Source organism: Podarcis cretensis (assembly GCF_951804945.1).
Source record: "Podarcis cretensis genome assembly, chromosome: Z".
Lineage (NCBI taxonomy): Eukaryota > Metazoa > Chordata > Lepidosauria > Squamata > Lacertidae > Podarcis > Podarcis cretensis.
This window is the reverse complement of record NC_137184.1, coordinates 17052323-17069452: the sequence shown is the minus strand read 5'-3', so window position 1 is coordinate 17069452 and position 17130 is coordinate 17052323. Positions and strand designations below refer to the sequence as shown.

The 17130-nt window shown below is 46.0% G+C and overlaps 1 protein-coding gene across 5 annotated transcripts in view; it reads left to right on the top strand.

The window, feature by feature from the left end:
• The window catches only part of VAV2 (vav guanine nucleotide exchange factor 2), a 155501-nt gene that overhangs the window by 103546 nt on the left and 34825 nt on the right, over positions 1-17130 (top strand). For 3 of the 5 annotated variants that reach the window (XM_079961265.1, XM_079961262.1, XM_079961264.1), the window contains exons 3-6: positions 2782-2840; positions 11285-11353; positions 15126-15228; positions 16584-16598. In XM_079961265.1, coding sequence (XP_079817391.1) covers positions 2782-2840; positions 11285-11353; positions 15126-15228; positions 16584-16598 — 246 coding nt within the window. The remainder of the gene's footprint in view (positions 1-2781; positions 2841-11284; positions 11354-15125; positions 15229-16583; positions 16599-17130) is intronic. The other 2 variants (XM_079961263.1, XM_079961266.1) reach the window with 1 other exon arrangement.

The window sequence follows — 17130 nt, the reverse complement described above, 5'->3', positions numbered from 1 at the left end:
TGAGCAGGACTAATATTGGATGTAGTCCATTAACTCCAGTCAGGCACAGGAGTAGTAATGATGGGTCTAATGGTGATGGCAGGCACAGGTGATCATTGAACAATTTCCCATCCACAAAGACACAGAGCCCCTTTCACATTCCCCTTCCCCTATTGGCCAGGAAGGGGCCAATAAGGAGAACTCCTTTGCTTCCACGTCAGATGACACCAAACTGGGAGGGGTGGCTAACACCCCAGACGACAGGATCACACTTCAAAACGACCTTGACAGATTAGAGAACTGGGCCAAAACAAGCAAGATGAATTTTAACAGGGAGAAATGTAAAGTATTGCACTTGGGCAAAAAAAATGAGAGGCACAAATACAAGATGGGTGACACCTGGCTTGAGAGCAGTACATGTGAAAAGGATCTAGGAGTCTTGATTGACCACAAACTTGACATGAGCCAACAGTGTGACGCGGCAGCTAAAAAAGCCAATGCAATTCTGGGCTGCATCAATAGGAGTATAGCATCTAGATCAAGGGAAGTAATAGTGCCACTGTATTCTGCTCTGGTCAGACCTCACCTGGAGTACTGTGTCCAGTTCTGGGCACCACAGTTCAAGAAGGACACTGACAAACTGGAACGTGTCCAGAGGAGGGCAACCAAAATGGTCAAAGGCCTGGAAACGATGCCTTATGAGGAACGGCTAAGGGAGCTGGGCATGTTTAGCCTGGAGAAGAGGAGGTTAAGGGATGATATGATAGCCATGTTCAAATATATAAAAGGATGTCACATAGATGAGGGAGAAAGGTTGTTTTCTGCTGCTCCAGAGAAGCGGACACGGAGCAATGGATCCAAACTACAAGAAAGAAGATTCTACCTAAACATTAGGAAGAACTTCCTGACAGTAAAAGCTGTTCGACAGTGGAATTTGCTGCCAAGGAGTGTGGTGGAGTCTCCTTCTTTGGAGGTCTTTAAGCAGAGGCTTGACAACCATATGTCAGGAGTGCTCTGATGGTGTTTCCTGCTTGGCAGGGGGTTGGACTCGATGGCCCTTGTGGTCTCTTCCAACTCTATGATTCTATGATCCCAAAGAGTCATAGAATTGTTGAGTTGGAAGGCACACCAAGGGTAATCTAGTCTAACCCAGCAGTGCATAGTTAAACTATGGAACTCGCTCCCAGAGAAGTCAGTGATGACCACCGACTTGGATGACTTTAAAAGATGATTGGACAAATTCAAGAAAAAGGAGGAGGCTATCATCAGCTACTAGCCATAATGGCTAGGCTGTGCTTCCACAGCTGGAGCAATGTTTCTGAATGCTCGTTGTTGGAAAACACATAAGGGGAGAGTGCTGCTCTTGTGCTTGAATCCAGCTTGTGGGTTCTGCACAGGTGAACCAGCTGGCCACTATGAGAATGAGATTCTGGACTAGATGGGCCCCCTTTGGCCTGATCCAGCAGACACCTCTTACGTTCGTATGTTAACCCCGCTGCAATGAATTCCTGGTAGATGGCCATCAAAAGAACTCCAATGAAGGAGAGCCCACCACCTTCCGAGGGAGCCCATTCCAGTGTTGAACAACTTGCAGTCAGAAAGTTCTTCCCAGTGTTTAGTCAGAGTCTCCTTTCTTCCTTCGGATCTATTGGTTTGGATTCTGCCCTCTGGAGCAGCAGAAAATAAGCCTGCTTCATCTTCCATGTGACAGCCCGTCAGATATTTGAAGATGTCTTCTCCTCTCCTCTCCATGCTAAAGATACCCATTTCCTTCAACCATTCTTCATAAGGCTTAGTTGTGGAAAACTCCATCCCTGTCCACAGCTCCTCTCAGCATGTGTGAGAATCATGCCATCCTTGCCTAGCAAAATAGCTCCTTTCGCTACATTCAGATTTTTAGTTTCGCTTTGGGACATTTATTTATTTATTTATTTTATTTCATTTATTCAAAGCCTATTTTAAAAACGCCCTGCTCTTTTGCAGGAAAGAGCTCCCAGAGTGGCTTGCGAATCAATAAAAACAGCAACAGGGCTGCTTGCCCTCAGGCTTGCAGCCTTAACAAGACACAAAAGGAAAAAGAAGAAGCGGGAGGGCAGAGGAAAATAAATGATCTACTTGTGAATAATCACTGTGGACTTCAAGCGGTGGGGGCGGGAAGGCGGGCGGTTATGCAATTGCATACCGTGTATGAATTACTAATGAAAAGGACAATGCAGCTATGTTTATTTATTGATTGTGAGTTTGTAAAACGCTGTTACCGTTATACGTACTGATTTATTTTTATTTTTAAAAAAATATGTGGTCTTTCTCATAAGGCAAAAAGAAAAGTTAATTGATGGTTCACTATGGCGGCTGCTTTGAAAGAGATGATCAGAAAGACAGTTTGAATTGCCCCTAGGTCCACTTAGCTTAGTTTTGCTGACACTGGCTGGCAGCAGTTCTGCAGGGTTTCAGGCAGGGAGATGCCGTTGGGAAATGAACCTGGTACATTCTGTCTGCAAAGCTCTACCACTGAGCAACTGTCCTCCCCTCCTAAGTTAATGAACTTAGCTTCATTAACTTCAATGGCTCTATTCTCAGTAAAACTTAGATGTAGTTCCTTGACGTAATTATTGTTTTTGTAGGTGAGCAACGGCTTTGCAATTATACCAAAATTAAATACATTCTTTTCTAACAGGTGGGAAAACAGATCCTTAAAAGCGACTCCCACCTGAGACTTTCTTGCATGACGATAACAGCCTTGTTACCTGACTCTATAACTGTATCTGTCTCTAACACCCATCCTTGTCTCTCTTTCATTAGGTGATATCGGCAGTCTCCAGACTATCTCATCACAGCATCGCTCAAAACAAAGGAATTAGGTAAGGGGTTCCATTTTTCTTGAAGTTGCTGGATTTTCAAAATTGTTTCCTTAAATCTGCAGAACAGGTTTTCTTAAGTTTAATTGCTGACTGCTCTGTGAAGATGCGGGTGGCGCTTTGGTCTAAACCACTGAGCCTTGGGCTTGCTGATGGGAAGGTTGGCGGTTCGAATCCCTGCAACGGGGTGAGCTCCCATTGCTCGGTCCCTGCTCCTGCCAACCTAGCAGTTCAAAAGAACGTAAAAGTACAAGTAGATAAATAGGTACCGCTCCGGTGGGAAGGTAAACAGCGTTTCCGTGCGCTGCTCTGGTTCGCCAGAAGCGGCTTCGTCATGCTGGCCACATAACCCGGAAGCTGTATGCCAGCTCCCTCAGCCAATAAAGCGGGATGAGTGCTGCAACCCCAGAGTCAGTCATGACTGGACCTAATGGTCAGGGGTCCCTTTACCTGTGAAGATGGGGGAGGGGTTGCTTTGGTGTTGTGAAGCAGATTGGTGATTTTGGTGTAGGTGGGACGTGGGTGGTGCTGTGGTCTAAACCACTGAGCCTCTTGGGCTTGCCGATCAGAAGGTCGGTGGTTTGAATCCCCACAACTGGGTGAGCTCCCATTGCTCAGTTCCAGCTGTTGCCAACCTAGCAGTTCAAAAGCACACCAGTGCAAGTAGATAAATAGGTACCACTGTAGCGGGAAGGTAAACAGCGTTTCCGTGTGCTCTGGCTTCCATCATGTGTTCCGTTGCACCAGAAGCGGTTTAGTCATGCTGGCCACATGACCCAGAAAGCTGTCCGTGCACAAACACCAGCTCCCTTGGCCTGAAAGCGAGATGAGCGTCACAATCCCATAGTCACATTTGACTGGATTTAACCATCCAGGGTCCCTTACCTTTTACCTTTTTTTTGGGGGGGGGTGTTAAGTAATATAATCCCTCCACCCAAAGTCCCAGAATTTCCCATGCTCTTGGAATACCAGTTGGCGGGGAGAGTTGCTATTACACTCAAGTCTTGCTTTTGGGCTTCTTCACATTGGGGCATCTGGTTGGCCACTGTGAGAACAGGATGCTGGACCAGATGGGCTTGATCCAGCAGGGCTTATATTATATTCTTCCTCCAGCAGGTACTGGAACCCCCAGATTTTTGCACCCCCTCACATCATTCTCATGGATGAGTAATCCCAGTTCCTCTTTCCTTGGCCAACAAATGCAACTTCCAGACATTTAAAAACTCTTTTCACACTTGATCCCTGGACAGCCAATTTTGGGGAGTGGAAAGTTTCTTTTGCAATCTCATGCAACAAAGATCTGGTCTTTGCAAACATTGCCTTTCATCCCAGGAACAAACACTCCCGCTGCCTTGTTGGATCAGCTGCCAGAAGGGTTGGACGAAAACCCACCCACCCTCCTCCTCTCCTCACCCTCCCCTGCATTGCCTGCCTGCCCTGCACAAACCCAAGTGTGGCCTCCATTCATTCTAAACTTGGATCTTCAAAGGCTGGCTATCATTGCTGAAATAAATAAGCAATGTTTGGAGTCAGCTCAAGGAACCGGCACAGGGCACAAGTCACCTTTAAGAAACCCCCATCCATTTTGGACTCCCTTCTCTCTCAGTATTTCTGATCATGGGATCTCACCCAATAGTTCATTCAGCTTTTTGAAACCAGCCTTCTTAAAGTCCAGTGTGCATGTTTGACTACACTTGCCTCTGTACCATGAAACCCAGGAGGAGCTGATCACTTCCTCCCAAGGTTCTCAGTACTTCCACTTCATCAGTCAGTTCCTCCCTGTTATTGAGGACCAGGTCCAATATAGATTATGGCCTTATTGCTTCTTTCACCTTCTGAAATTGTCAGCAAAGCTTTGGAGGAATTGGTTTGAGTTCCAACAGATATCTGGGAAGTTGAAGTCTCCTTTTTGGAAGTTTGGGAATCTGCTGTAGGATGGCATTACCCAAGTCCTCAGACTGGCTTAGGTATATACAGTGGTACCTCAGGTTAAGTACTTAATTCGTTCCAGAGGTCCGTACTTAACCTGAAACTGTTCTTAACCTGAAGCACCACTTTAGCTAATGGGGCCTCCTGCTGCCGCCGCACCGCTGGAGCACGATTTCTGTTCTCATCCTGAAGCAAAGTTCTTAACCTGAAGCACTATTTCTGGGTTAGCGGAGTCTGTAACCTGAAGCGTATGTAACCTGAGGTACCACTGTATAGCAAACACCCACAGTAAGATCATTGGGGGGTTTTCTCCCCCTTTCCTACAATTTTTACCCAAATACTCTCAGGTCCAGGTCATGGATCTCTTTACAAGTGTACACATCCTTTACATATAATGCTCCTCTTCCTCCCTTCCTGTTTGGGCTATTCCTTTTGAACAGGTTAACCTCCCCCCCATTTCTACATTCTAGTCATGTGTCTCATCCCACCAGGTCTCAGTAATGCCTACTAGGTCATATTTGCTATCCTGTATTAAGAGCTCAAATTCGTCATGCACCAACCCGATGCCTTTAGGAAACCTGCAAGCAGGATTTCAGCACAAGAGTCCTCTCCCCTTCGGTTTCCAGCAACTGGTATTCATAAGCATTTCTGCCTTGCCCTTCATGAATTTGTCTAATCCTCTTTTAAAACCAGCTAGATCCCACGGGCATCCTGTGAGCACAGGATGCTGGAATGGATGGGCTATAGGCCTGGTCCAGCAGGGCTCTTCTGATATTCTTAAAAACTCCTTATGTGCCCCTGAGAACAAGGCAGGAAAAAATCTGGAAGCTTCTTTCTCAGTGGAAGAACACTTTCATGAAACCAGAAGGGAGATTTCAGCACAGAACTAGACCATAACGGCGAGATTTGGGCTAGGATGCACAGCATCTTCAATTGTCTGTATTGCTCTGTTTTAAAATTTAATATTTTGTAAATGCAATTACTTAAACCTCAGAGGATAGAATTGCTGTTCAGAGTTGTGCAGGTAGCGGCTGCCTATATATCTCAGTGGGGAAGAGGTGGTTTTATTCTCCAGAGCTCAAGCTGTGAATGACACAATGCGACAAAGACCCGTTTCTAATGAACCACTGTTCTTGTGCTGCTATGATTAGACATAATACGCTGCAGCTGTAGTCATGCACAATGTCACACATGTCTTCCTCTCCAGCTCTGCAAAATTCAGCTTGGAATATTTAGTAGCCTTTCACTAAATTGTGTCAGGGGAATACGTGCTCTAAAATGTCAACATAGTGGGGGCAGTGTGGTGTAGTGGTTAGAGCATTGCTTCCCTAAGTGGGTGATGCCATCCACCGGAGGGTGGTGGGATTACTTGAAGGTGCACTAAGAGGCAACGAGATGCTAGAGATAATGACTATTAGACTTTGAAAAGGTGGTATCACTGAATCATGTTCATTCATTTTGTTGAATTAGTTAAACTAAATGGGATTTAGAATAAAAGTGCAATTAATTGTCACTGTTTTGAATTTTATTGTGCTATTATCTTCCTTGGTAGGTCATGCAAGCCACTATTCTGAATAAGGCTTTTCAAAGGGTAAGGTAGGGGGCACTGGTGATGAATTTATGGGACCAAGAGGGTGGTGTCCTGAAAAGTTTGGGCACCACTAGGTTAGAGTGTCTGACTACGGTCTGGGAGAGGCCAGGATTCAAATCTCTGCGCAGCCGTGAAACTCACTGGGTGTGACCTTGGGCCGATCACTGTCTCTTAGCTAAGCTACCTCACAGGGCTGTTGTTAGGATAACAGGCGGAGAAGTTGGAGAACTGTATAGAGCTCCTTGAGCTTGTTGGAGGAAGGGTAGGATATAAATGTAAAAATAATGAAATACAGAGCCTATCAGCAGAATAAAACACAATCAAGGGGTGGGGGTAAGTTCTCCAGAATGCTGGGCAAAGAAATAAGTCACAGCTTGGAGAAGAGACTATTCCCCAGCCTAGGACTTCTGCTGCCAAAGAGCCTTGCCAATGGACCATATTTGGTGGTAGCATAATCAGGTTCAATCCCCAGCATCTTCTGGCAGGTTTGGGGAAAGACCCCTGTCTGGAGAGCTGCTGCCAGTCTGTGTAGACAGTGTTGGGCTAGATAGACCAATGGTCTATCTCAGGATGGGACAGCTTCCTATGTTCCTACTTGGGGATGGAGGTGGGGAGCACGGGTTTAAAGTTCATGCTTCTGAATGCAGAATATCACCTCTTGGAGATTTTTAATCATGTATGATGAAACTTAGCCTGCAAGAAAGGAAGAATTATGAACTGGAGATCACCTGGGTGAAGTGGGGTCAGAATACCACTTACAAGTAAGCCTGCTTTTTATGTGGCATGATTAATGCTCATTGCAGGCAAAGAAAAGGGGATAGAAAAATTATGGATGATGACCCAGCACTTGTAATTACACGGAGGTGCTTGCTCGGCTAATTGGGAACAAGTACTGGTGTGTAATACCTTTTGAGCCACCAATCTCTCTTCTCTAATTAACAAAAAAATCCCTGCAGTGCAAGCAAGGTCCAAGGAGGAGGAGGAGGAGGAGGAGGAGGAAGAAACAAATGTTATGGGGACTCTATTACTTGCACCATGGCGGGATTAGTCTTCTCCAAAATGTCAACACAGTTCTATGAAATATGGTCTGTTCCACTCCACAACGAAATGGATACAATAGATTCAAGGCACATCACACCATTTGTGGGAGCTGGAATTTACTGTAGTTCCCATTTGCAGAGTATGCAGAAGGCCATCCCTATGTCATTTGACCCCTTAATTAGCAACAACGGAGGCAGGGTGCTTCTGGGTGCCTGTCATCAGAAAGAACAGGAGGGGAGAGTGCTATTTGTTCCGTTCCTTCTTTTGGGGTTCCCTTAATGAGCATATGGCTGGTCATCATGAGAACAGGATGCTGGCCTCTAGCCCGATCCAGATAGGTTCTCCTTAGGTTCTGTATGCTAACTCCAGTGTTGAAGGCAGTAATGCTTCTGAAAAACCACTTGCTGGGAGTCACAAGTGAGGAGACCGCTGTTGCTATCACTTTCTGCTTGTGGGCTCGCCATTGAGGCACCTGATTGGCCAATGTGAGAACAGAGGGCCTGATTCGGTGGGCAGGGTCTACCTCCACTGTGAATACCAGTTGCCGGAAATCACAAGTGTGTGAGTCTTTCTGTTTCTGCATATGGTGTTGTGCTCATGTCCTGCTACTGGAACTTCCATTGAGGCACCTGCTTGTCCATGGTGAGAGTAGGATGTTGGGCTAGATGGGCTCCTTTGGCTACCTGCAAAGCCTCCAGGCCTTTTCATCTTTTTAAAGAGGCCTAGGACCCTCGTACTTACAGGACTGCCTCTCCTGGTATGTCCCGCAGAGGACCCTAAGCTCCATGAATAATAATAGCTTGAAGGTCCTGGACCCTAAGGAAGCCAAACTATCCTTCACCAGGGCCAGGGCTTTTTCAGTGACTGCTCCAACCTGGTGGAATGCTCTGTCCCACGGGACTAGGGCCCTGCAGGACTTGATCTCCTTCCGCAGGGCCTGTAAGACAGAGCTATTCCGCCCGGCCTTCAATTTGAATTAGCCTGATCCTCTATTCCCCTTTCCCTTTCCTCTTCTATAAAGAAACCCTTTCTGGAACCCCACATTTAAATTCTTCCCTGGTCTCCTTGCTGGTCCTAACAGGACCAACTTGGCCAGTTAGCCCTGGTGATCATTTGATGTTTACTGACTGCCCCCCCCCCAAAACAACCCCTGAATCTTATTAATATTGATGCTGTATTTTATGTTGTATTTTATGCTGTTTTATGCTGTCTTTAAGTCATATTTTAATCAATGTTTTATATTTGCTGTTAGCCACCCTGAGCCTGGTTTTTAAACTGGGAAGGGCGGAGTATAAATAAAATAATAATAATAATAATAATAATAATAATAATAATAATTACTATAGTAATAAAAAGATGTGTTTGCTGAGTTTTAAAAAACAACAACTTACAAACCATAAAGAAACAAAGAATGACAGTTGTGTGGGGCATGTTATTGCAGCTGGGATAAAATAAACAGAAGGTGTAGTACAATTTTGCAGACATCCTAATAAAACAGATTCCACAAAGGAAAGCATTTTGGAAGTAAGAGACACATATCAATAAGGTAGTCTTACCCCATATGCCCCCACTCAACCACTTTGATCAACGTAACTGGCCTCTTACAAGTGCCACATAATGCTCATTCTGCATTTGTAAGAACTCAATATTTTAGGCAGAGTATCAAGCAGTATACAACTTTTGTGTAACAATAATGACTGAGTAGTGGCGTTCCCCTTCTCCAAGAAGGATATCCTACATGGATGGCAGACGTATCTCTGGGGCACATCAACTGAAGAAAAACTCTGAAATGGTTTGCTGGGGAGTCTTTAAAGACCTGTAGGGCCTTTGGGGGCAGCTGCCACATGCCTGGTTGCTTTGACAACTGAATATTTATGCATGAGGCGGGATTTAGTGTACAGCTCTGCCATGCAGATGTGCACCGACTTGACCAACTGGGACATGGCATCAAGAACCAGCTCTTCAATAATTAAAAGGAAGTTGTCAAGTTCTTCAGGCCGAGAGGGTGACTGACGGGCCCTGAGATTTCTATTCCACCTTGCAGTAAGTAATTCCTCATCATTGCCTCTCTGTCTCCAGCCTGGCTCTGCCTTTGAAGGAGTGCCCTTTGGCGTTCCAGGAAACAAATCTGATTAACCCTCTGCTCCACCTGAATAGCCAACTGAACAGGCAATCTTAGGAAATCAAGTTGACTTAAGGGTTGGCCCCTTTTTCCCCCCAGAAGCATTCATCTACATCTGTCATGGCCCCTGGAAAATTAATCCTCAGCAGTAAGAGTCCTCAAGCACCTACAGCTCTGAGGAAGAGATGGATCCATGCCCAGAAGGCACTAGAGCTTGCTGCTATTCCCTGTGCCCCGAGGAGACAGCTCTACCACCCATCTCTGATGGCTCATCCACAGACTCCTCGGGAGTCCGGAGTAGAGATCCCACTACTGGAAATCCCATTATTTCAGATGAGCCAATGGATGAAGAAGGCAGCACCAATCCTTTAACTGAGGAGGAAGAGGAGCTTTGGTGGATGGATCCTTCAGTCAATGACTTAGCCCTGCTTTGAGAACCAGTCCGTTGCTGCAGGGCTTTGCTAAAACAACATTGATGTTTGGCCTCCTCTGCAGGAGCATTATCCATGGTCCTGAACTCACACCTTGGTATCTCTCAATGGTGCTGATTCTTGCCTTGCCTTGGGAACCAAGAACAAATGAACTCCCCTTGTGTGGGGCATCACCTCTCTATGGTGGTGGACATGTACTCCTCTGAAGCTAAACACATTGTGTGTGAGAGAGAGAGCTCTACCCCCTGATAACAAAGTGCTTTTAAAAAATAAGAAGAAAAGAATGCTGATGATGCCAAAGCAGTTTGCAACTGCCTGGGTCATTTGTTTTGATGGGGGAGGTGGTTTCACAAATTCTTGGGTCCTGGGCTTCACCCACGAGGGGCAGTCCGAGTTCTTCACTGGTTATAGGCATCTGGTTGGCCACTGTAAGAACAGGATGCTGGACTGTATGAACCATTGCCCTGATCCAGCAGGTCTCCTCTTACACTATTAATCCCAAGAATCCTTGAAAGTGGTTCAGCATTCATCAGAAACGTCAGGCAATGAGGAACTGCATTATTTGTTCAGGAAATTGAATCATGGAGGTTCTTAAAATTGTGATCTCTTCCTGTATATCTAGCACAGTTGGCATTTTATTCTTCCATGTAATGACATGAATTTGGTGTCATTCAGAACATAAGATGTGCCAAAAGGCCCATCTAGTTTAGTATCCTGTCCCTCACAGTGGTCAACCAGATGCCCCATTGAGAAGCCCACAATGAGGACCTAAGTGCAACAGCAGCTCTCCCCATTTATGATTCCCAGCAGCTGGTATTATTATTATTTATTACTTATTTTATTAATTGCATTGCTGTCTCACCTATTTCTCCAATTAGCTCAAGGTGGTGCACATGGCTCTCCCCATCTTCATTTACTGTAATCCCCATAACAACCATTTGAGCTAGGTTAGGCTGAGAGGCAGTGTTTAGCCCCAAGGAAACCCAGTGAGCTTCATGGTTAATTAGGGATTTGAACCCTGATTACCCATGTTCTATTCTAGTACTCTAACTACCACACCACACTGGCTCTCCACAAGGCCCCTTGTCATTGATGGCTTTAGTCTCCATGAATACAGAGGCTCTGAGTAGGAACCAAAAGTTCATTCTCCAGACCACTCTAACCTGCATATCACAGAAGCAGCATTGATCATATTTGCATTCCTTACTTGCCTTATCCTGTTTTTAAAAAGAACGTAAAGCAGATGTTCTCATATTTCCAGGTCTTCCCAACTCTTATTCTTAGTGGACTTAACGCTTTCTCTGTATCTCCCCACCTACCCTTTACTTTCCAGGCCATTCCCTTCAGAGGAGACCACAGAAAATGATGATGATGTCTATAGGAGCCTGGAAGAGCTGGCTGAGTAAGTATCTACCAAATAACGGATTCTGCCATGGGATTTTATTTGTTCCTGATTTCATTTTTTATTTGGGCATAGGAGTGGGGAACCTCGGGCCCATGGGCCTAAATATGGCCCTCCACTCCCCCCTCTCTTTTCCTTGGATTCCCCCAAGCCACACACTCTTCTCCCCACACCACATCTCTTCCTAGCCCTGCTTCACACCCCCATGAGCATTTGTGTTCTTCCCATACACCTTCTCCAGAGTGACCCAAGGACCCGATCCTCAGTGGCTGATTCAACTCCTTTCACTCTGCTTGGGCAGCTCTAAGATGCTGGAGACTGGGACCCAGTTTCAAAAATAGTAGCAGGTCTCTAACCTGCCCCCTCCTCCAGGATCCCAGATCACAATGACTCTGGTTCTTCCTTCGTTCCTGAGTTCTTGTAATAGATAGCTGGAATTGCAGATTTCAAGGAGAGAAGAAGCCAAAAGTTACTGGTGTTTCGGCAAGAGAGAAGCCCTGTCCCCCACCCACCCCGGTCCCCTCTTTCTCCCTGCTATGCAGCCTGATGGAATAGCTGCTGTGGATGATGGCTGAAGGAGGAACTTGATGAAGATGTTTCTCAGCAGTGCTAGCTGATTTGCTCTCCTGCAGATCAGTTCCAGAGCTGAGGGTATGAAATAGTTTTTCAGGGCTGACTGCTGTAACTTATATGAAGTTCCCAGCATTCCAAGCCAAACTGTGTTAGGTTAGGTCGTGTGTGTGTGTGTGTGTGTGTGCGTGTGGTATCCCCCCCACCCCAACCCTGCCAATGCTGTGTCCCCTACAATAACCCAAGTGACAAGCTGAGATGCGCTGCTTCACCCACGGGCTCTGCTGTGTGGTGCGGCAAAATGCTAAAACGATCATTGCTGGGTTGCTATGTAAGCAGAGTTGACAGCTCATCCCGGTTGCTGTCCTTTGCAAAAAGAGCGGGTTGCGACGCACGGAAAGGGGGATGCTGCAAGTGACCAAACAGAGGCAGCAGCATCCAGGAACTCCGTAAACACATACACAGGAGGTTCTTAAGCTGTTAGCAAAGGCTGGCTTCACATGCTGCTCAGATCTGCCACTACCAAACCAGCAACTGAAATTATTTCACGGCAGACGTGTTGAACTCACTGGAGTGGATTGGTTCGCTGCAGGTGTGAAGAACCTGCATCCCTCCAAATGTTGCTGAACCACAACTCCTACCATCATCCCTGGCATTGCTTGCTGAGGCTGATGGGAGTTGTAGTTGCACATGATCAGGAATGCAGAAGGTTCCCTGCCCCTGGTTTGCTTCAAGCGTAGCCCTCCAGACCTCTCCGTCTGGCCCTCACGATTTGGGAAAAGCCATGTCCTCTGTCCTGGACAGTCATGGAGAATGACTGCCCGGGTGATCTCTCTCTCCACCCCTCCCCACTTGTGTCTTCCAAGAATGGGGAAGGGTGATAGTTTAGTGGTAATGCACCTGCTTTGCATGCAGAAGGTCCCAAGATCAATCCCCAGATGGCATCTCCAGGTGGGGCTAGGAAAGGATTCCCTGTCTGAAATCTGCTGCCAGTTAATGCAGCTAGGTGAACCAATGGTCTGACTCAGTACAAGGCAACTTCCTATGTTCTATTCAATTCAGCCCTTTATTTAGAACCACGAGTACTAGAATCATTTTTAAGGCCACAAAGCTCAGGAGCAGAGTATCTGCTTTGCATGCAGAAGAGTCCAGCTTCAATCCTCAGCAGCATATTCATGTGGAGATTCCCTGTTTGGAATCCTAGGGAGCCACTGCCAGTCAGTGCAGGCAGTACTGAGCTATATGGACGAATGATCTGATGCAATATAAAGCAGCTTCCTTTATTTCTGCATTCCTCTGAGCCAGAGATGGGATTGAGATAAGGGTACATCCAGGGGACCCCAAAGGTAGGAGTAAATATAAGCTTCATCATGGCTGGGCAGTGATATGACCCTCATACTCCCTAGATAATCTGGGCAATTAGGAGACTATCATTCCCCTAACAAGCAGCTAGGGAATGGGTGTGACAGAGAGTCTTCTCTCCAGCCAACACTTTCTAGCTGTTTTTGTTTTTAAACAGCTCTCGGAGAGCCTCAGCTTGCAAGGCAAAGTGCCATTTTTCACTGCAAAGAGAGCTGGTGGCGATGGAGGAGGAGGGAGAGAAAGGCAATTTCTGCCAGTGCCCTCTTTAAACTCAGCAGGAGGCCAAAGCTCACATCCCGAGTTCAAAGCCAACCTTTGCTTTCAAAGCCAACCTTTGCTATCAGAAGTCGCTGAGTGCCTGCTGCGGAAGTTGCCGGAAGGTGTGGGTCCCCACATTGGGGTTTGGCAACTGCTGGACAGAATCATAGAAGTGCAGAGTTGGAAGAGACCCAAAGGGACCCTATTTCAACTCCCTGCAGTGCAGGAATGACGGCTAGGAGACAGAATCTGGAGACTAAGCAAATTTGATTTCCCTAAAAATGCTCTTCAAAAGCCCCCTTCTATGAATTCTGGATATATAGCAGAGTTGGGGAAAACATAAGCCAAGAGAATGAATGCAGCTCTCTAGAATTCTCTGTCTGGCCCTTGGGAGTGTTCCCAGGCCATTCCCCTTCCCAGACCACATCCCCCGTGAGCCCTACTCTGTTCCCTCCTCAAGGACTTCTACCACCTTTATTGAATGAATGATTGATTACAAACTTTATTGATTTAAAAATAATAATAATTACCAAGCATAAAGTGTTGTCTTCCAGTACAAAACCATGTGCAGATGTTCAGCCTTGAACTATGGTGATGCCTCTTGCTTGCCTGTATGGAGAATAAAGAGGCAGCATGTTGTTGTTGTTACAAATTTATTATTTGTCTTTCACCCTAAGATCCCAGGGCTGGTTAAAAATCGAAACTCAACATTAAAAACAGCTTAAAACTGCTTAAAATAACAAAATAAGGTGCATCCTAAAACACACACACCTCAGGTGCCAAAGACCAAGGGAAATAGGCATGCATTAGCCATACATTGACACCTCTGTGGGAAGGTAGGTCTACAAACTTAGGGGCCACCACAGAGAAGGCCCTCTCCCCCTGGTCCACCCTGCCCCCAGCCTCTGAGGATGGAGGACCTACGAAGAGGGCCCCCTGTGCCCATCTCAGCATCTGAGAGATGTTGCTATGTGCATGTGTAGAAAGCTCTGGCTTGGACACGGCTAGAATGTAGCCTACCATACAAAGCCAAGAGGCACATTTGTTGCTTTCCGTCCATGTTTGCCTCTGGCCCTGCCCACCCTTGGCATGCTGCATGCAGAAGGTTGCCCATCTACAAGATTCATTTACCGTATTGGCCCAAATATAAGCTGCACCTCTCCCCCCCATATTCTGACCGTGAAAAGTTAAAGTGCAGCTTAAATTCATGACCTTACAAAAATGGTTTTTTTTTTTTTTTTACAATATCGCTGCTGAAACAGACATATGGTAAAATGGAATGGGTGTGAGTGCCTGCGGAATTTTAAGGGAGCAGCTTATATTTGGGTATTCTTCCCCCCCTGAATTTTAAAGGTGCGGCTTATATTTGGGTACAGCTTATATTCGGGCAAATACGGTATATGTTTAATCATTTGGTTTCCCCCCATATGCATAAAAATGTATGGCTGTCGTCACGCTGCAGTTCACGTAACCACCTTTTATTTATTTAACATTTTCTGTGCGACTTTTTACACTTAACCATGAGCGTGGCCTGCTCTGTTTCTTTTGATTCACTAAACGACCCTTGTTGGTTTTGTTCCAGCGAGCACGATCTGGGGGAAGACATCTACGACTGCGTCCCATGTGAAGATGAAGGGGATGACATCTACGAAGATATTATCAAAGTGGAAGTCCAGCAGCCCATGGTGAGGGCATCATTGAAGTCCTGAGCATGCTCAAATGACAAGGGAAGGAAGGGCCTCAGCCTCATAACTTTTTGGGGTGGTCCCCTTAGCTACTGTTTTTAGAACTGAATATCAGGAGGGGGGCAATCTGAATAGAACTGTGATGGCGGTGGGTAGCCACTTGAATGATTTGGGAGAAGGGCCATAGCTCAGTGATAGCGATAGTGTGGATCAGTGATGGATAATAGATCAGTGATAGTCTGGGTGCTTACCAATGCAGAATGATTCTTATGTGCCACTTGTAATGGGGTGTGTGTCTCTTATTCCCATCACTAATGACATACCCACACCCAATCGCTTTATTGTTTTTGTTTGAAATGCACCGTCTTCCTCTCTCTCTTTGGGGTCATCCTGCACACTAAACCTTCACTTCTGCTGCTTTTTAGATGGGGAAACGAAACATTTTGGGAGGTCATCTGGTGTATGGGGAGTGCCTTCTGCGGGGGGGGGGGGAGAGAGAGAGTAAGATACATGTGTAAGGGAGGCATAAAAATAGTAAGCAGATGACAACCTGCCCTGGCTAGCTGTCACATCTTCTCTCTTGAGGCTGAGAAAGTTGGGATGGATGGGTGGCTCAATTAGCCAGCTGCACGTCTTCTCCTGAGAGTATTTTTAGATTCTGGCAAGTGTTGACAGACATTGCCCTGATATTCCACTCCCTGGGGGGCACCTTTCCCCTTTTTTTGAGCGGTGTGTTAAAAGTCATGCAAAGTCTGCTGCTTTCAAAAGTGAGGATTTTGGGACTTTTCAGTTTATAGATCGTGGATGGAGAGAGTAGACAGAGAAAAGTTTTCCTCTCCTCTCATAACACTAGAACTGGTGGACATCCAATGAAGCTGTTGGAAGATTCAGGACAGATAAAGTCCTTATTCACACAGAGCATAGTTAAACCGTGGATCAGACAAATTCATGGAGGAGAAGAGGGCTTTTGTATGGCTACTAGCCATGATGGCTCTGCTCTGCCTCCAGCTGGATGTATCAATGCTTCTGAATACCAGTTGCTAGAAACTGCATGAAGGGAAGAGTGCTCTTGTGCTCAGGTCCTGCTTGTGGGCTTCCCATAATGGGCATCTGGTTAGCCATTGTGAGGACAGGAAGCTGGGCTAGATGCAACCCCTATGGCATGATCCAGCAAGTTGTTCTTTTGTTCTTATGAGTATACCTAAGACATATTAGCGGCCTTTGCAAGCCTTTGTAACTTATCCCCACAATGTGCAGCAAAAACATTTTTAGAATTCCAAATGAAATGGGTGATTTGTGATGCAAAACGTCCTAACCCTTCTTGATTTTCCCTGTGTGCCCCTTCCATGCTTCAGATCAGATATATGCAGGTAAGTGTTCCCGGCTATAAGTGAAAAGAGTTTTTATCCATTGCATGTGCCATGGTCCCAAGCCCAGGTTTGCATGCTTCAAAATGGACATCTCAGGTGCCTTTTGTGCCTCATTTGGAACATGCATAGATCTGGCTATTTATTTATGAACTGACAAACTAACAAAACAAAACAAAACAACATTCATTCATACACTTAGAATGTGGTAGGACAAGAAGGGGCTGCAGTAAAAGCCCCAGTGCACCCTGCAACTGCCCTCTTAGCCACAAAGTGATGAGGGTAGCTATCACAGAAAGTTGAAGAAGGAAGTTGGCAGAGTGACCCTCTTTCCCATTTCCTCAAGTAACCCTATATGCTCACGGCTGAGATTAATTCTACTGGGTCCAACTTTTATCCACATCCCTTGGGAAAGTGGAGTGGGCAAGAGAAGTGGGCAAGAGAAGGACTGGTTTTGGAGGGTGGGGTGGGGTAGAAATGACTAGAGGAAATAGCGCCCAGAGCAGTCCCTCCAAAATCCAAATGTTCCCATGGG